The 20,680-nt window shown below is 39.0% G+C and overlaps 1 protein-coding gene across 4 annotated transcripts in view; it reads left to right on the forward strand.

Moving 5' to 3' along the window:
• The window catches only part of ccdc141 (coiled-coil domain containing 141), a 135,049-nt gene that overhangs the window by 100,975 nt on the left and 13,394 nt on the right, over positions 1 to 20,680 (forward strand). For all 4 annotated transcript variants that reach the window (XM_072579115.1, XM_072579116.1, XM_072579117.1 and 1 more), the window contains 5 exons: positions 5,753 to 5,893; positions 6,007 to 6,204; positions 9,574 to 9,757; positions 15,797 to 15,915; positions 16,584 to 16,658. In XM_072579115.1, coding sequence (XP_072435216.1) covers positions 5,753 to 5,893; positions 6,007 to 6,204; positions 9,574 to 9,757; positions 15,797 to 15,915; positions 16,584 to 16,658 — 717 coding nt within the window. The remainder of the gene's footprint in view (positions 1 to 5,752; positions 5,894 to 6,006; positions 6,205 to 9,573; positions 9,758 to 15,796; positions 15,916 to 16,583; positions 16,659 to 20,680) is intronic.

Genomic DNA, 20,680 nt, shown 5'->3' on the forward strand with positions numbered 1-20,680 from the left:
TCCAGGCGTCTGGTGGTGAGGGAGCGGCGGTGAAGGAGGCCCAGGACCTCCATGTCCTCGGCAGAGTGTTAGGGGGAGTTGAAATGTTGGGCCACGGGGCGGTGTGGTTGATTGGTGCGGGTGTCCCGGAGATGTTCCCTAAAGCGCTCTGCTGGAGATGTTACTGCTTCAAGTGGAGACCCTACCTGCAGAGTGTGTCTTCAACTCCCATATGTATGCCCTTGAGAGCATCTGAGGGCTGTAGAAGAGATGGGGACTGTTTGGCTGGGCTGATTGTGCTGCATTTTCAGCGTATATTTTGCTGCATCTCACCTTGCTCAGTCTTTAACTATTTCATTGCACTTCGGATAAGTGTTCAAATGCTTCATCTTACTTCAAAAAAGTCACCAATTTGTTCTTTTTGTGAAATCTTCTGAGAATCTTCTTGCTTTGTAATTCAACGTTGCCTCATGAATCGTTAGGTTTTTCTGAACAAACACACTTCCTGAGACTAGTGTGTTCATTGCTGTCACCATGTCTGATCACTCTCCTGTAGGGGATCTTCATATAAGGTGAGGCCTGACCTCTTAGTAGTTATTGGAAGTATTTACTGTCGCACTGTAAATGATAAGGCTATGGAGCAGAAGACTGAGCAGTATCAGGTCCACCTTCTGACTGGAACTTTAACTCAGTGACATCCTGTTTTCTTCATCGTCCCATTTCTGTAATCAGTAAACCCCAACAAGACAAGAATTTCCTTAAATATCTGGTAGAACTAAAGCAACATGTAGGAAATTTCAGTAATCTGTGTTTTCCAGCTAAAATTAATTCGTTGGGAGTAGAAGTTCACATTTCCCAGCAAGTGTTGCAATAAAAGCAGAACAAACTTGGAAAAATTAGTTCAATGTCAAAGAAACTCAGTACCAACTCAGTGACTGTGTGTTTCACTGTTTATATGCTCTAAAAGATCCACACAAACTGACTTACCTTTTATGTGGCTGAATTTTATTTTATAGTTCTTATTTGAAGCACCTTGGGATGTTTCTTTACATTAAAAGAGCTAAATTAATTTAAATTCTTATTTTTATTGTCAGTTTTGACTTCCATGTGAAAGGGAGAAATAATTTGAAAAGTATTAAGATGCTAGGAGTGAGGAAACTGTAGGATTTTTCTTGACATAGGAAATGGAGAGTCGGAGAGTTGTGGAAATCCCTACAATGCAAAAAGAAGCCATTCGGCCTATTAAGTCTGCATCGACCCTCTGAAGAGCATCCCACCCAGACCTAGCCCCCAACTCCATCCTGTAACCCAGCATTTCCCATGGCTAATCCACCTGGCCTGCATGTCCCTGGCTACTATGGGGCAATTTAGCGTGACCAATCACCTAACCTGCACATGTTTGGACTGTCGTGATAATCAGTCAGTGTTAGGTTCATAACCTGTAACTAGCATTTTGTGTAAGAACTTCAAGACCTTGAAACAACCTTGCAGTGACACCCCAGAGGTGCACATCACATCAAACTCTTTGTGGAACACTCACATGAGTGCATGGACATGAACAAATAAACAAGATAGATTACTCTTCACCTAATGTAACTATAGGGTAGAATCAGGTGTATCTATGAAACGAATGAGCAGCTTAGGTTTATATCCATTGGCGGTTAGACGAATGAGGAGTGATCTTCTTGAAACATATCAGATCAAGCCCTTCCACGCATCCATCTCTTGTTTCTTATGTTCTTAAGAATGAACAAACAACATGTGTTGAATTAACTTTCTCATATAGAGATCTGATCCAGGCCAAACAAATTAATATTTAATTTACTATAAGCATGAGATATTGATCAGCTATTCATATTTTGTTGTCTAGTTCTCTGAATATTGTCATTCCAGTATATTTTGAATTTTCATTCACATGCTATCAATTGTTACCACAAAACTAGTTATATTTTAGATTCAGGTTCAGTATGAATAATAGACAGAATATGATCAAGTTAGATGATCTTTTACAAAAACTTAGAATTCTTTAGTTGTGCATTTAAAGATTTGCAAGCATTCAACTTATATGTGCTTTAGACAAAAAAATGGGAATTTGCAGTTTTAAATTATAGTGTAATTTAGAAGTGCTTGAAGTTTAATGGGGCTAGGAAATTGTGTTATGGAATATGTAGAAACATAGCACCAAATCACAATGAGACCGTACCCTCAGTCCTTAGTGAAGATGCAGACCAAAAGAAATACTAAAATGTTGATTTAAATGCCAAAAGTCTATAATCGCAGTAACAACAATTAAGTTATTAGATTCACAGAACAAGTGTCATTGTGACAATCATTACTTTAATGTTAGTTTATCTTTTAATCATTGTAAAACTTGCATTTCATTGGACTGCGATGCATATCTTTGCATTTTCAGTCGAAGGAGTTCACACACCGACCTATCCCATTTATGGATGGATGCAACAGCTGCCTGCTGTGAAAACGGGGTGTGGTTCGCCTTCCCCTGTACTGCCAGGGATCTGTCAGAATGGAAGTGCAGTTCTGCATTTCTGAAGAAACCCTGATTCAGAAGCTTCTTGTAAAAACGTGGAGCCCGTCTTGTGTAAAGAAGGTGCAAAATTGCGTTCTGCATCAATTGCCTCTCCTTGGAAAATCCATCACTATAACGATCATGGTGTGGTACAAACAAAAGTAGATTTTGAAGATGCTTTCAGTGTTGTAAATTTCAGCAGGTAGTAGCAGGAGCCCTGTACGTACCACAGTTTTGTTTATGAAAGCTATATTAACAAACTATCAAACTCAGAATGACATTGAAACTGAATCTGCAAATGCAACTCATTAAACCTGTGACCATGCAATTATATCTGAATCAGAAAGGGTAACACACATTATATCAGCAGCTCTCAAGTGAATAGATCCTCTCAAATCCCACAGTCACAAAAATGGCTGTCGTGGCACCAAATTTAAATTTGGCTGCTCTGCATGATTGCCTTAAGGGCAGGAATTGCCATCCTTGAGAACTGCAACAACTCTATAGTCCAAGAAGCGACTAGTTGCTGCTGCTTGTACTACACATTATAGGAAAAACATGGCTACCAATCTTTAAGGTACGTTCGGACATTTTGACTGAGGAGGGATCAGAGATCCAAACAAGAAACGTCAAGTGTGTATGGGCTTGGGTTTTAGAGACTGGGAGGGGGGGTGCGGTGGGAGTGGTTGTAGAGAGAGGGATGTATCATTTGGGGATAGGGGAACAAAAAAAAGTGCCCACTGGGCCCAGCAGATCCCCCAAAAGAGATACTCCACTTCCTTAGGGCTATCTCTATGCTATGAAATGTACCTGGCTGGCTATTTTGCTTCTGCTTTCCCCAGCCCCACACAACAGAGTGGAAGTGGAATGAATTAGTCATGGAACAGCCTCAATAGCCGAAGGGAGGTAATATAAGAGGTGGGTCAGTAAAGTAAAAGGTAGGTCAGGTGGATGGGAATGTAAGGGTTCTCCATCCACTTTATTTTGTTTGCCATCCACCTTCAAACACTCCACTGAGGTTGTGTAAATTGCACCCTACATGTTCATCCAAATGAGATCTTGTAAAATATCTTGTAAAATAAATTAGCAAGCTCAGCAGCTGCATTAGGAGAGATGCTGTGAAGTGTAAAAGTAGCAAGTGACTGTAGACCTATAAAAAGATACGGAGGAAAGAACAGTTGTTTCTCTTTGACATGCGTTTGAATTATACTGGTATTATTCCCATACCAATAACTGCGTATTTCTATAAATTGTATTCCAACATTGTCACTTATTTTCTGATCTTAACCAAGAGATATAGTGATATATAAAGTAAATAATTACTCCTTCTTACCCTAACCTCAATGCTTTACAAATAGCAATTTAAAAAATCTTTTCAAATTTGTAAATGGTGGTTTTGTTTTCGTTCAAATGTGAAAGTCATTGAAAAGTTTTTAAAAACTGATTTAAAATAAATTATGATGCAAAATCTCAATGTTTGATACACAACTCTGCATCTGCTGTCATTCTAAATGTATTCATATAGAAGAAGTATAAAAATAGATTTGATACAAAGTAATCCAGCAAGGTCAGATGACCGCAGCCCTCACTCCTTCAAGTTCTTGGTGTCAAATTCATTGTAATAATGATTGAGGAAGGGGTGTGGGTGGTGAATGGGGGTGGTGTTCGAAACCACATTCCATGCATCCTCTTAAAAAGAATGAGCATGCGATTCAGGAATTCCTACATTTTGTTCTCATGCCATTATTAGAATGGTGTTGAGAACAAGTTGCCTACTAACCTCTTAAGGGAATGTATCATCTAGAGATACCAACCGGCAGACTAACTGATGGGACTACAACATTGAGTGAATAAGTAATCTAAAAGTAAGAAAATGCCAGAATTGTAACCTTACAGTTTGATAGTAACCAGCTTTGCAACGATTACCAAGCATTGTTTTACTTGTCCAAAGTGTGTGAATAACAATAACAGATATAACATCAATATTATGGGCCTTGGCAAAATGTTGTAACTTTGTCCATTATATTTAAACAGGTTACTGTTCCCTTTTCTAAAGTAATGGACACAACAATTTTATAAAAATATTCCAATTGTTCATATCCTGTAATCCCATAACATAATTTTAAGGTCATAGACTTTCAATATTCAAGTAAAAATTAAACTGGGCTAATTCGACTCTGTGCTGTGCAACAACACGTATCTGAACAGAGAGACCGATGCTGTCCAAGATAGCAGACTGGGGATTGTACTGCACATTCAAAATGAAGTTTTGGAGCAGTTGCCTCCCACAGGCAGTTCACCCTGCAATAAAAATAATTTTCAGACTCTTTGCCTTCCAAACGTGAGGGAAAAGTGTCAGAATTGTCAAAGTGACTGTTGGGCCATCATCAGAACTGCAGAGTCCGGAAGTAATCCCATTTTCCCTCATTCCACAGAGAAAATCTTTACAAATGTACCTAGAGTTTACTTCCACAGATGCTATTGAAATAGAGGGATCATTGGCTAAAGCTCCTCAAGACTGTCTAGAAAATTGCCCTTACACATTTACATTGAGCCCAAAGCCTTGCACAGGCTGACTTACTGAAAAATTGATATGCTATGTGCACCAGTTGTATTCCCAAAAATATATGCAATAAATAATAATCTCTACCTATATGTCTGTGACAAAGTTTTAATTGAACTACTGGTGTAATATTATAATACACAACCTTCTTTACCTCTTAATTTACTGGTGATTTTCTGTAGGGTGTTGTCATTAATCCTCCAAGCATAATGCTGTTATGGTTGGTGAGACTATCCCCAACAGCTGACATTGCCATCATTCATATAGTGTGACAAATTTCTTTGGCTATGACTAGGCAACTACATTTGTCTTCTAAATAGAAAACAAGCTGTTATTTCTTTTAGTTTACCCATAACTCTGTTGATTTACTTCAGGATTTGACATCTAAAAGCTGTAAAATTCATTCCCTCCCAGATGCAATTAAAATAAGTGGATATTTGCATTATAATTGAAAATTAATGTTACAATATTTATTATTTCTATTCTATAATGATTCACGTTTGCAATGACAAGTGCACTGTCTTGTACATTTAATGAAATAATATAATCCCTCTAGTAATATTATGAGAAATGAAAACCAGCTCCTTTATGATCACATATTAATAAGTTTTAATCATTGCTATGAAGTTCAGTTTAAAGTTGATGATGAATGTATTATAATCCTGCAAAATATATATTTTTAGTTCAAGGAATCCTACAAAGAACTCAAGAAGAAGTTTAATAACTTGAAATTTAATTATCTAAAGAAAAATGAAAAATTCCGCAATCTGAAAGCTGTCAGAAATCAAATCCAGCAAGTTGAAATATATACTGAAAGATTTGAGGTAATGCTTGAAATGATTTTTGTTAGATTTTAATCACTGACCTGAAGACATTTAGTGTACCTTACTCTTTGCTACAGGTATCTGATCTATATTGTGTTTTTCTGTATTAAAAGATATTCAAAAAGAAAATGATTCAGTATGTGACAAAAGGCACTGCTGTACTGGAAAAGCATATCCCAAGAATGGAAATAAATGTACTTAAAGAATCCTTGAATGAAGTACAGAAGCAAGTGAATGAGCTTGACAGGACAGTGGAGGAATACAAACAAAGCTTGGACATGACGATGCAATTACAACAGGCTATGGAAGAGGTAGATATTAAAGTACTTTTGTGGAGTTAGACCTAATTTAACATTTTTGTCTTAGGAGCAACTGCATAGAAATGATAATGTTCAAGTTTGAATATCCTGTTGCTCACTCCACACTTGCTTTCTGCTTTTCAGATCTTTTCCCTTTTCCCATTGATCTTATCAATCATTTCAAATATCTGACATACTGTTTTTAATAGTAAAAGTGAACATTCTTGCCTGAAGCCTTTTGGTAAGTGAGTGTTGCTGGCTAAGCCAATACTTATTGCTGATCCATAATTGCCTTTGCCAAGGGAGTGATACACTGCTTTCTTGATCTGCTGCAGTCCATTTGCTGTAAGAACACCCACAATGATGTTAGGAATTGAGTTGCAGGATTTTGACCCAGTTACAGTGAATAAATAGCAATGTTGATCAAAGACAAGAGGATGTGTGTCTTGGACAGAAACTTGCAGGTGATTGTGATCCTATGCATCCGTGGGTGTTGTCCTTGTTGGTACAGGTGACAGGTTTGGAAAGTACTGTTTAAGGAGCCTCGGTGAGTTAATGCAGTACATCCCATATGTGTAACAAACTGCAACAGCTACCCATTGGTAGGGAAGGGATGGGTATGAAAGGTGATAGGACATCAATCAAGCAGGTTGCTTTGTCCTAGATGGTGTCAAGGTTTTTGATTGTAGTTGGAGCTACAGACATTCAGGCAGGTGCAGAGCCTGACTTGGCAGGTAGTGAGGAGTCGGGAAGTGAATCACTCACTGCAGAATTCCTAACTTTTAACATAGTGTTATGAAGTTGAGGGTGTGTACTGTACCTTTAAGAGAGTTGTTTTGTACTGAGAGCTTACAAGCACCTGTCATACAACTAATTAGCAGTCTCTGAGTGTAATGGAAATTTGAAAATATGTAACATTTGGCTGTGAAACAGATTGCTGAGTTGGTTGCTAGTTTGACAATTCAAATTTAACCAACCAGTTAAAATTATGCCCCAGGATACGAAAACCCAATCGATTTGGAATTTATTGTTTTTCCAACATTGAACCAATGAAATGATCCAATATTGGGGCGATAAAAGAGGCAGGCAGTTTGAAAGTCAGACACAGAGTAAACTGACATCGAGAGAGACTGTCTTCAGAATGCTCTCGATCAGTGGTATGTTTTTCATATGAAACATCTTTGCAGTAAAAGACAGAAGGTGACCCAGGGAGATCTGCAACCAAAAGAAGGCCAACACCAGAGATGACAGCCACAATTAAGCTGATGTAATTTTAATACAGATTTTTTTATTGGAACAGTATATTGTTATAGAGTTGGAGGTAGATAACAAGCAGTTAAGAGAAAGGAGTCTTAGAGTTGTGAATAGTTGTTGTTTAATGTTCACTTTAGAGTTAAGGAATAAATTGAAATTATTTTTCTTTAAGTAGTGGGATTTGTGAGTTCTCTATCACTCATACTTTAACAAATTACGAGGTGAGGTGAGCTTTTTCTGGGTGTTTGGTTTAATTAGCAAAAGGTTCACAGTCATGTTATAACACCTAGTCTTTTGCTACAGTACTTAAATGGCTGGGCCATTACAGTCAATGGTAATGCTCAGGTTGTTAATAGTGGAGTATTCAATTAGGATATGCAATTGGAAATTAAGGGGCAATGCTTAGATTCCCTCTTGTTTGATATGATTGCTGCCTGGCAGTTGTGTAGTGTAAATGTTACTTCCCACTGAGAGCTCATGCCTGGATGTTGTCTAATACTTGATGTATGTAAAGATGAACTGCTTCAGTCTCTGAGGAGTTGTGCATTCTGCAGAACACTGTGTAATCATCATTTAACATCCCTACTTCTGGATCATATGTTAATCTGATAGTTATTGACAAAGCAACCATAGATGATTAGACATGGGATACTACCCAAAAGAACTAAGGGCTCCTTTGGTGCAGTGACAATGTCCCTATCTCTTGACCAGAAGGCCTAGTATCAAGATCCACCTGCTCTTGGGGTGTAATACTACATATCTTAAAGGGTTGATTAAAGAATATGTACCCAGAGCAACTCCATTAGAAATTCCTGAGATCTAAGATGATTGAGCTCCAACAACTACAGTCATCTCCCTTTATTCTAGGGCTGGCACCAGCCAGCTAAGAGTTTTCCTCCAAATTCCCATTTATTTTAGAAACAAAAACAGAAATTTCTGGAAAAGCTCAGCAGGTCTGGCAGCATCTCAGTTCTGAGGAGGGGTCACTTGATCTGAAACGTTAAATCTGATATCTCTCCACAGATCCTGCCAGACCTGCTGAGCTTTTCCAGCACCTTCTGTTTTTGTTTCTGGTTTACAGCATCCACAATTATTTGTTTTTTCCCATTTATTTCAGTTTTGCTATAACTCCTAGGTACCATACTAGGTCAACTGTTGCCCTGATAGCAACAACAGTCACTCTCACCTTACCTTTGTCATTGAGCTCTTTTGTCCATGCTTGGACCAAGGCTATAATGAGATCAGATACTCAGTGATCAATGCAGAACCTAACTGACTGTCAGTGAGCAGGTTATTTCTGATAAGGTGCTGTTGATAGCTCTACTGATTATGGCTTCTGCTGCTTTGCTGATGATCAAGAGTAGACTGATCAGCTGGGAACCGGATTTGTCCTGGATTTTTGTGTACAGGACATACCTGGGCAATTTTCCACATTGCCAGGTCAATGCCATTGCTGTAATCATACTCAAATAATGTGGCTGTGGCTGTGTCTGGATGTGGAACACAATTCTTAAGTACTATTGCAGGAATGTTGTCAGGGCCCACAGCCTATATAACTCCCAATGTCTTCAGCAGTTCCTTGATATCTGTGAAGTGAATCAAATTGGCTGAAGCCTGATGTCCATGATGTGGATACTTCCAGAGAAGGAAAAGATGAATCATCCACCCAGCACTTCAGGCTAAAATCTATGCAAAAGGCTTCAGTCTTGTCCTTGCACCGAAGTTGCTGGAATCCCCCATGTGATTGTTGACTATTCATCAAGTGCATCTAAACTCTATTTAATTTTTAAAATAATTTCCAGTATACTCAAATTATATATGAAAAATGTTGTTAAAGTACCATAGCCTCTCACTATATACTATGTATATGGCATCTAAAAAAGTACAGCATTTAAGATTCCTATAGTAATAGAGACAAAATAGAGAAGTGAGAAAGAATTTCCGATTGAAAATTATTCAAAGTCTGGGGAAGGAAAGGATTTATTGAATGGTCTTTTTGTGCTCCAGCTTTGTGAGATTGAACATCTTTTCTGCACTTAAAATTGTTGACAAGTGATGTGGCATTTTTAGAAATGTGTTTATATGTGTGTATTATGAAATATATTGAATTGTTTGCTCGCATTTCAGAGTCAATTTTGGTGTGAGGATGCAAGTGGTACAGTTGTTCGAGTTGGGAAGTATTCTGCTGAGTGCAAGACAAAGGAAGCAGTGAGAATTCTTTACAAGCAGTTTGAAAAGTTTATGTCGCCTACCGTACCAGAACAAGAGAAGAGAATCCAGCAAATCACAGAATTGGCAATGCAACTATACGGTTAGAATAAATATTATTCTATTTTAAAACATTGCTTAGCTTGCTGAATGCAAGCAATGTTAATGTAGGGTAACACCATTTTGCACACTCTGAAGGCAATTGAGTCTCATCGAGAATCATTCAACATAGAGGAAGTCTCCCTTTACCTGATGTTAACAATGTCCCTGAACCTATTCTTTTTCTACTATACCCCAACAATATGCCTTGACTCCAGCTACAGACAGAAATCACCCAATTACCACTACGTGTATATTTACAGAATGCAAGTAGGTAAAGCAGCTATAGGCCTCTTTGTTAACCAATGGAAATTAAGAGAAAGGTCATGAGCTCTGGTCACATATAAAGAAGGAACTGGAGGGAATAGCCTAAGTTCATGTCAAAAATGGTCCTTAAAATAGACCAAACAAACTTTCAGCCTTTTAGACTATTTGTTGAATATTTTTCCATGACAACTAACTAATCCAGACATTGCCACTTTTATTATTCATGGAATTCTTGTAATAACTTCAGTACCTATGAATACAGCAATAGCACCATTAACGTAACAGAACATTCCAAGATACCTCACAGGGGCATTATAAAGCAAAATATGATGCAGAACCATATCAGGTCTTAAGTCGGGTAATCAAAAGCTTGGTCACAGAGCTAGGTTCAGGGAAGAAAGCAAGAACAAAAAAAAGCAGCAAATTGTAGGATTGAAAGTCCAGAACTTGTAGGCCAAAAACTCTAGGCACAGCCAGCAACATTGCAAAAACTAAAATTGGCAATGCACAAGAGGCAAAATTAGATGTGTGCAGATATCTCAGAAGACTATTTGACAAGGGGAGATTACAAGGATGAGGAGGTGGCAGGTCATGGAGAGATTTAAAAGTAAGGATGAGAATTTTACAACAATGGCTTTGCTTGGACAGGTATCAATATAGGTCAGGGAATACAGAAGTATGGGACATGCTGTAAGTTAAGTCATAGGTAGGGAGGGGCAGAAACCTGAATGATTGTAGGTGCGCAGATTGTAGAATGTAGCAGACCAGTCAGGAGTGCATTGGAATAATCAAGTCCAGAAACAATAAAGGCAGTAATGAGGGGCTCAGTGGCTGACAATCTCAGGCAAAATGTGCAATGTTATAGAGTGGAAATAAGTGATCTTAGTGATGACGTGAATGTGAGGTCAGAAACTTATTTCAGGAGTAAATATTTCTGCACAGACTGGCTTAATCTCAGCCTGCTGCCAGTGAGAGGAATGGAGTGACTAGCTGGAGGAAGAAGGTTGGAGTGGAGATGGAAAACAATGGCTTCAAACATCCTGATCTTTAATTGGATGAACCATCTGCTCATCCAGTACTGGATGCAGGATAAACAGTCAGATCATTTTTCCACAGTAAGAGAGTTGAGAAAGGTATGGGAAAGTATTACTCTATTCATGCAGAATGTCAGATTACTTTCAAATGACGTTGCTGTATTAAAAGATGGGAAGGGGCCAAGAATAGATCCTTTGGGCTGCCAGCGGCAATGTTGGTGGATGAGACTGGGACTTCAGTACTCCAGCCACTCATCAATTGGTGAAGTTTGCAGTCAATCAGGATTTGTGCCATCGAGAAGTGTGACTATCTTCAGTTTGTAAAGTGCCAATCAGCTGGGAGATCAGACAAGTAAATGGGACATTTTTGAGATCCTGTGACAATGAAAGTACATTGTTAGCTGTCAGTTGGTGGTATGCTTTGAGGAGAATGTTTTTCTGTGGACATCAGGAGGTTCAACATATGCTGGTATAGGAAATCATCTGAGCTCTGTCAGTCCCAGTGTTCCAAAAGGAATTATCACGACTTCTCTAACAGAATGGTCAACTGTGCCTATGGCTGCAGACAGATCAAGAAAGATGAAAAGAGAATGTTTACCTTTGTCATGTTACATTGGATGTCATTTGTGGTACCAGAAAGCTATTTCAGTACCTTTACGGGGGGACTCCCTCTTCAGAGGGATTCGAACAGGGAATTCTGGGAAGAATTTGCATGGCTTTGGGAGGTGATAACACTTCCAGGGACATTTGAGAGGGATGGAAGGGTTGAGTTGGGGTAGTCAGTTATTAGAAGGACTTAAAATTAATAGGGATTTGATGCTGGATAAGCTGCCGATACTTAAAGTTGAAGAAGCAGTGGAACCAGATGTGATGCATGTAAGGATACAAAGGAAGGGAAAGTAGAGATTGCAGAGGCACTGACATTATCTTTAAATCTTCTCTGGATTCAGGAGGATTGCAGCATTGCAGAAGTTATGTCATCTGTTGAAAAAGTGTTGTAAAGATCAGCTCAGCTGTAATAGACTGGTCAGTTTAGCTTTGGTGGTGGGGAAACTTCGAAAAACAATGAGAAGCAGCAGTACCAGAACCAAATAAATTCCAGAAGACACAGTACAGCAGCACTTCACAGGAGGCTCCAAAGCACTGAAGAAGTCACCTACACGGGGGACGAAACATCTGCAAATCAACTTACCGGTTCGGCAAACATACCCACAACCACGGCAACTAGCACCCGTGCTACAAATCTATACACAAACCTAGAATTAATAGTCACAAAGAAAAATGAGTATTATTTAGTCCTAAAGGGATATTTTCTTATTAACCTGTTCAGAGATGCTATTACACACCCCTGGAGCAGGTGAGACTTGAACCTGTGCCTCCTATCTCTGAAGTAGGGACACTACCACTGCACCATGAGAATTAAGCCTGGGAATCTTAGACGAAGTTTGGACTGTTGGAAGGGAGTGACAGATGCAGCTGATTGGATCTTCTCAGTGTCAGTAACAGAAGAGTCTGTGAGCATCTCACTCTTATTGTTCGAGGTGAGGGTGGAGGTAGAGTTTGTGGTAGAGAAAGAAATGTGGGGCTTTCTTTGCATTCCGGGTTGATCTGGAATATGGAGTAATGTTTATGGATGACAGAGGATTCAGTCACGCTTTTTGAGGTCCAGCCGCATCTGACAGTAAATGGTGAATCTTGTTTTGCACCAGATTCTTTTAAGTCTGCTACACTTTAATTGAGCAGAGGGAGATTTGGGTCATATCAGAGGAGCAGTCAGTTTGAGAGAAAATAATGGTTTTAGTGGGGATTACAGTATCAAACATAGAAAATGAATGTGGTGAGTACTTTTCTGACTGCAAAAAAGTGCTGGAGAATGAAGAGATATTATAAATGAATTGAGGAGTTTTTTTCCCAGTTTTTATCCATAGAAGGAAATTGAGTTCCGATGTGTAAAGGGTGAGTGGTGATCCTGAAGTGCCTTTACATGTGAATGATAAGGATATAAGATTGGGTGAACTCTGTGATGAATGCTGACTTCCTTCCATTCATCGCCATACCCTGATGCTTCATTACACCCAGCCACAGCTGTGGGAAAAGCTGCTCTGAACATTTTTTTATTTTTAAGATATAATGAATGAGTAAATCTAATTGAAAACCAATTATATTTTACAAGTATTTTGTATAAATTCAATCATCTATTAATTACTAACAAAGACAGCATGTTTAAGCTGTATGCAATTAAATATTGTCAGTGTTAATTAAAAAAATTAATCGGCTTATCTCAAAAGTTGTAATGTAACTATTATTCTCAGTTCTGCCTGCTTTTTTTTTAGTTGTCTAATGAATGATTATTTTATCTATCCTTTCTATGATATTGTTTGCAAGAGGTAAGTGCCAAAAGTCAAAGAAAATTTCAGCAATGCTAAATGCATTATCATAGTTTCCCACTTAAAAATGTTATTAGGACTTATTTTCTCCCTATCGATTGCTGATAAAAGTGAGTGGCAGATTGAAACCACTGTAAGCTTTTCAACATTGTCATTGATATAAAGCAGAAACATCATTAAATGTAATGGATGTGGGAAACTAATTGTAAAAAGGTTCAGATTTTAAATGGAAAGCAGTTTGGATTTTCAGAAGACATTTGATAAGGTGCATACATTAGGCTACTTAATAAGATAAAAGCCCATGGTGTTGGAAAAGCCCATGGTATATGAACTTGTATAAAGGAATGAGGGGCAATGGTTTTACACAGAGAATGGTTAGTATGTGGGATGAACTGCCAGAGGAAGTGGTGCATGCAGGTACATTTACAACATTTAAAAGTCATTTGGATTAGTACATGAATAGGAAAGGTTTGGAGGCATTTGGGCCAAATGCAGGCGGGTGGGACTGGTTTCGTTTGCAAATATTGTTGGCGTGCACTAGTTAGACCAAAGGTTCTGTTTCCACACTGTCTGACCCTATGGCTAACCAATATAAGACAGAGAATTGGAAGAAAAGGGACAATTTCGGGATGGCAGTTTGTAACTAGTGAAATTCCACAGGGATTCATGTTGGGGCCATAATTATTTACAATATATACATTAATTACTTGGATGAGGGAAGTGAATGTATAGCAGTAAAGTTTGCAGATAGCACAAAAATTGATGGGAAGGCCAGTGGTGAGTTTGAAACAAGGAGTCTGCAGAGGGATAAAGACAGGTTAAAGGAGTAGACAAAAACTTGGCACATGGAATATAATGTAGGAAATGTGAGATTATGCACTTTGAAAGGACGAATAGAGGAGCTGAACATTGTTTAAATGGCAAAAAAACTGCAGAAAGTTATAGCACAGAGGAATTTGGGAGTCCTCATCATTAATCACAAAGAGCTAGCATATAAATTCAAATAATAGGGGAAGGCAAATGGACTGTTGGCCTTTATTTCAAAGGGAATAGAATATAAAAATAGGGAGGTTTTAGTAAAACTATTCAAGACACTAGTGAGGGCACAGCTGAAGTACTATGAACAGTTTTGGGCCCCTTATCTAAGGAAAAATATATTGGCATCAGAGACAGTCCAAAGAGCGGCCCGGTGGCACAGTGGTTAGCACTGCTGCCTCACAGCGCCAGAGACCCGGGTTCAATTCCCACCTCAGGCAACTGTCTGTGTGGAGTTTGCACGTTCTCCCTGTGTCTACGTGAGTTTCCTCCCACAGTCCAAAAATGTGCAGGTCAGGTGAATTGGCCATGCTAAATTGTCCGTGCTGTTAGGTGAAGGAGTAAATGTAGGGGAATGGGTCTGGGTGGGTTGCTCTTTGGAGGGTTGGTGTGGACTTGATGGGCCTGTTTCCACACTGTAAGTAATCTAACCTAAAGAAGGTTCACTCTGGTTGATACCAGTTATAGAGGGACTGTCTTATAAGGAGTGATGAGTAGGTGGACCTGTATTGCTTAGAATTTCAAAGAATAAAAGGTGACCTTAAAGAAACATTAACAAGATGATAACGTTATAACTCTTTGATGTGTATAATTTTTAAATGTAGAGATTTATTGCATATCCACATGTGTATTTATTGCTTCTTCAAAAATACGCATGCAAAGCTTTGAGCGATTAAATTCCCTACAGTGTGGAAGCAGGCTCTTCGGCCCAACAGGTCCACACCAACCCTCCGAAGAGTAACCCACCCAGACCCATTTCGCTCTGTCTAATGCACCTAACACGATGGGGATTTTAACATGGACAATTCACCTGACTCGCACATTTTTGGACTTTTCAACATTTAGAATTTTGTACAATTAGCCTTGGTAACCAACTAGCATTTTAAGGATAAAATATATTTCACAAATAAGCACTTTGCCAACAATGATTACACACATGGTTACTATTTTTCCAATGATGTTCTTTGCCAAACAGAAATTTCAAGAGTTGTGCAGACAATATGAAACTTGTACTTTTCTATGAATGTTGATCTGTCCATCTTTCAGAAACACTTTAGACTCCTGTCTTCATTTACTTTGTGCTTCAAAAACATCTTTTTAAAATGTATTTTCTATGACTTACAGTTTGTTTTATATGGGAAAATATTGATAATTTACCATCTGCAATTCAAACATTAAACAAATACCCTGTCTGATGTAATATACATTGAAAATCAGAACTGCCTGCAATTGGGGGATGTGTATTGAACATTAAGTTAGATATCTCTTACTTTAATCTGAAAGGCCACCCTAGTTTCATGTCTATGTTCACAACTAAAGGTCCTGAAGAAGCAAATAAATTTGTGAAGAAAATGGTAACAAAGTACAATGAGATTCTTGAATCAATAAAGGAACTTTGCAATGGGTTAAGAGAGCTTGAATCAAAACTTCACGACAAGGTAAGCACAAAAACTGTTTTACTTTTGCAGTTAATATTGACATTGGTTTAGCTAAAAGTTGTGCTTATATCAATACGATAAGGAAATCAGGTTGGATAGCATTACTGATATTTATGAGGTATAATTTCTTTTATACATGTATTTGTGCAGATTATTTTTGCACACATTTTCATCCCAGCAGAAATTAACTCTATTTCGCAACACTTTCGGTTAATTTTTATATACCACACTGTAATACCAATTTTATGAAGGTGGCACAATTTCTGATTCAGCGTAATTCGGAAAACAAAATATAAAACCACATTCAAACACTCAAAACTCAAGGATATAAGTAAAGTCAATCAAAGGAAATGCTGGATTTTTTAAAGATTATTACAGACTAAGACAAGTTCACCATTAAGCATGTCTCTATGTTGCTGTTATAATAATACTTTTCACATGCCCTCCAAAAACTGTTAAATTCTTAAAGTAATTCACTCTATTTCAAAATAAATCCCTACATCTGTTTGACATTAGGATGTTGACACACTGAATAGCAAAAACATTGTCTTTACCAGAACTGAACCAATTCAAAGGAAATATCCTGCAAATGATAACTGAGTTCCTTTCACAAACATTTTTAACATAACTTGCACAGAGCTGACATACTGCATGTTGATGTTAAACAGGCTGAAGCTTCAGAAAATCCAGCAGAAAATGCAAGTAAATCAGGTGAAGCAAGAAATTCTCAGCAGGAAAAACAGGTAAATATTTATAAACTTACCAGAAAGAAAATCATAAGTTGACTATCGAGGAAAATGGTCACTTATTGTGTCACAATGTGAGAAAGAATGCTTTTATTCCATTTCTTGTGGCTCTGTACAAGAAATGATGAGGCACAAGTAGCACATTGCCTCACAGGCCAAAACATGTCCACAAATGAGGGAACCCCCACCCCACAGAATCAGTTGGGAGGCCTTCAGGTTTCACTGCACGTTCTTCACATGTGGCAACTGAAATGTCAAATTTCCTGCAGAATTGAGAAGCAGCTCCTAATAGGCCACTTGGGTGAATCATTTGGGAACCTGGAGGGCAACACATCTGCGTGGTTGCAGGGAAATGTCAAACATTTGCCACAGATACTTTAGACCAGACAGCAGCAGCTTAAGGAAAATGCTTTGAAATAGCTTGTGGTCACACTTTACTGTTATTTTGTATCTTTCAAGTGGGTATTAATTAAAATATTCACAAACAGCTACCATGGCCAGAAACTTGTTTTCAATCTGAACACAGTGGCTGTTCAATTTATATTAATGCTGTGAACAGAAATGGAACCAGTTATCATTGCTGTATTGGGTTGCTCCTAGTGTGTCTCACTTGCATTACACTGCAGGGTAACTTCAATGGTAACATCATTGTTCAGTACTGCCATTGCCAGTCGCTATGGCTTGATCCTAGTGAATGCTGCTTCTTGTCTTGTGCCTCAATACCACTGCAATGTACTTGGCAGTGAACTAGCATAATTGTCCACAAACTGGGCAAGTATTTACTATCTAGTTGCCAAATCATTGCACTGCTTTTACATCTATTGGTCATTGCATTGCTGTCACATCTACCTTTGCAGAATCTGTGTGAAGAACCTGATTTTGGGTATCTTTAATTGCAATTTTTTTAGGTTTATCTGCTGAGTCAATCTCGTAGATCATCCATGAGAGCTTCCCTTCCAGAAAGATCACTATTTCATGCTTTCTATGTTGACACTCCTGTGGAGGTGTGGAAATGGCACTGGCCTTTGCAACCATCTGTATTTCCTAAATGGCATCGAGAATGCAATGAAAAAGCTACTGCTTTCATCCAGCTTCACTTGCCAATAACAATTCGTCACATCTCAGCTCATGAAACTATTTAACATTTCAAGTTGTGACTCAGCTCTTCAGTGGTGAGCTTAGAGTAGTAAGCTCTCTTTAAAGCTTTATTTAGATCATTTCCGTCAATGCATACTATCAGCTTTCCACATTATTTCATTGCTACCCTGCTTCTAATCCATTCTGTAAGAGTTGTCACTTTTTCTATTACTCACTTTTCTTTGTAGTTCTTGTATCTTGCTTTTTAGGCGAGTTATAAGGGCAGCTCTAACTTTCCTCAGCAGATGCTGAATTAAGCTTTCACTTTCATCTACTTCACGGTGATATCCTCCAGGAAGACCTCCTAACTCTGTAAACACACCATTGTACACTCCTGGGGTCTGTCTCATGGTTAATATCGTGCATATGCTAAGACACATTGCAAATCTTGTTTAGGATGTTGAGGGCTAGTAGTCTAAGCTTTCAACTTTCTCCGGTCATCTGTGATTTCGTATTCAACATCCTGTCATTGCATTGGGCCTTCAGAGAAAGTTGTTCTTTCGGCATGAGTATGGTGTGATCATGTACCCTCGATTTCACTTTTGAGAGCTTTGTTTTTGGATTGCCATGCTGTGCCACCTCTTCACATGTCTGAGAAGGTTATAATGCTCCTTCTGCAGGCACATAACTCCACAGTCACAACCATTTACTATCTGTTAACCTGACTGAACCAACTTGTGGTACAATGTGGAGTAATTCACCACAATTTTTGACTGTTTTCTCTTCAACGGCTATCTATCCCTGCTTCCTTCAAGCCAAATACTCAGGTGCAAAACTTTTCAACTTCTTGCATGAAAGTACTGCTTTTGAGGTGGAAGGAAGTTGAAGGGATTGTGGGACAGATTGGCTCACCCAGGTCAGACAAGCACATGCTACTGAGATAGAAAGTCTTGGGTGTTCTTGGGTATGGATTTTATTTTACCTCACTTTCTGCAGCCTCCAATGGGATTAACAGAATGGTTCACTTATAATCACTGGAGACAAAAGAGAAAAAAGGGATTGGGAAATCTGGCACATCCGACTCAACCAATGATTGCTGTTGTTCACAACAACAACCATTTGCCGATTAGTTTGTCAATCAATATGATCTACAGACTGGATGACCTTTGCAATTGACAGGCCATTCAGCCAGTGGAGCCAGACCCTCTGCAGGCACAGGCTCTGATGATCAGCATCATCTGCAGCCCTCTCTCCTGGGCCCTGGCACATATCCTTTGAAGTATCACCTCCTTTGAGCTCAGCAATGACTACTGTTAGAAGTGGTGATGCTGCAGCTGCATTGATGCTGTCTGTCTGACTGAGGGAGCAGCTCTTGGGAGCAGCTACCATCCTGATGTTCTGATATGCTGATATGCTGCCTGATGTCCTGCTACCCACCATAGCAGGATTGCCTCCCACTTTCAATCCAGCAGTGAAACTTGCTGGGAAGGAGCAAATTCAATTGAAAGATGAGTGGCTTTCATATATTTCATCAGCCACTAAGAAAACATTGCTTCTGGCCAGCTGACACTACGCATTTCATGCTTTGGCAAAAAGCTATTTTAATTTTGAAATTTTGAAAGTTGATTGGGGGCAGATGTTTGCAGGTAAAGGGACGGCTGGAAAATGGGAAGCCTTCAGAAATGAGATAACGAGAATCCAGAAAAAGTAGTTTAGATTAGATTAGATTAGATTAGATTAGATTACTTACAGTGTGGAAACAGGCACTTCGGCCCAACAAGTCCACACTGACCCGCCGAAGAATATTTCTGTCAGGATGAAAGGAAAGGCTGGTAGGGAATACTGGATGATTAAAGAAATTGAGGGTTTGGTTAAGAAAAAGAAGGAAGCATATGTAAGGTATAGACAGGACAGATTGAGTGAATCCTTAGAAGAGTTTAAAGGCAGTAGGAGCATACTTAAGAGGGAAATCAGGAGGGCAAAACGGGGACATGAGATAGCTTTGGCAAATAGAATTAAGGAGAATCCATAGAGTTTTTAAAATACATTAAGGACAAAAGGGTAACCAGGGAGAGAATAGGGCCCCTCAAAGATCAGCAAGGCGGACATTGTGTGGAGTCACAGAAAATGGGGGAGATACTAAATAAGTATTTTGCAACAGTATTTACTGTGGAAAATGATATGGAAGATACAGACTGTAGGGAAATAGATGGTGACATCTTGCAAAATGTCCATATTACAGAGGAGGAAGTACTGGATGTCTTGAAACGCATAAAAGTGGATAAATCCCCAGGACCTGATCAGGTGTACCCAAGAACTCTGTGGGAAGCTAGAAAAGGGCCTCTTGCTGACATATTTGTATCATCGATAGTCACAGGTGAGGTGCTGGAAGACTGGAGGTTGGCTAATGTGGTGCCACTGTTTAAGAAGGGTGGTAAGGACAAACCAGGGAACTATAGACCAGTGAGTCTGACGTCGGTGGTGGGCAAGTTGTTGGAGGGAATCCTGAGGGACAGGATGTACATGTATTTGGAAAGGCAAGGACTGATTAGGGATAGTCAACATGGCTTTGTGCATGGGAAATCATGTCTCACAAACTTGATTGAGTTTTTTGACGAAGTAACAAAGAGGATTGATGAGGGTGGAGCGGTAGATGTGATCTATATGGACTTCAGTAAGACGTTCGACAAGGTTCCCCATGGGAGATTGATTAGCAAGATTAGATCTCATGGAATACAGGGAGAACTAGCCATTTGGATACAGAACTGGCTCAAAGGTAGAAGACAGAGGGTGGTGATGGAGGGTTGTTTTTCAGACTGGAGGCCTGTGACCAGTGGAGTGCCACAAGGATCGGTGCTGGGTTCTCCACTTTTTGTCATTTACATAAATGATTTGGATGTGAGCATAAGAGGTACAGTTAGTAAGTTTGCAGATGACACCAA

This window comes from Chiloscyllium punctatum, chromosome 10 (genome assembly GCF_047496795.1).
Source record: "Chiloscyllium punctatum isolate Juve2018m chromosome 10, sChiPun1.3, whole genome shotgun sequence".
Taxonomy (NCBI): Eukaryota; Metazoa; Chordata; class Chondrichthyes; order Orectolobiformes; family Hemiscylliidae; genus Chiloscyllium; species Chiloscyllium punctatum.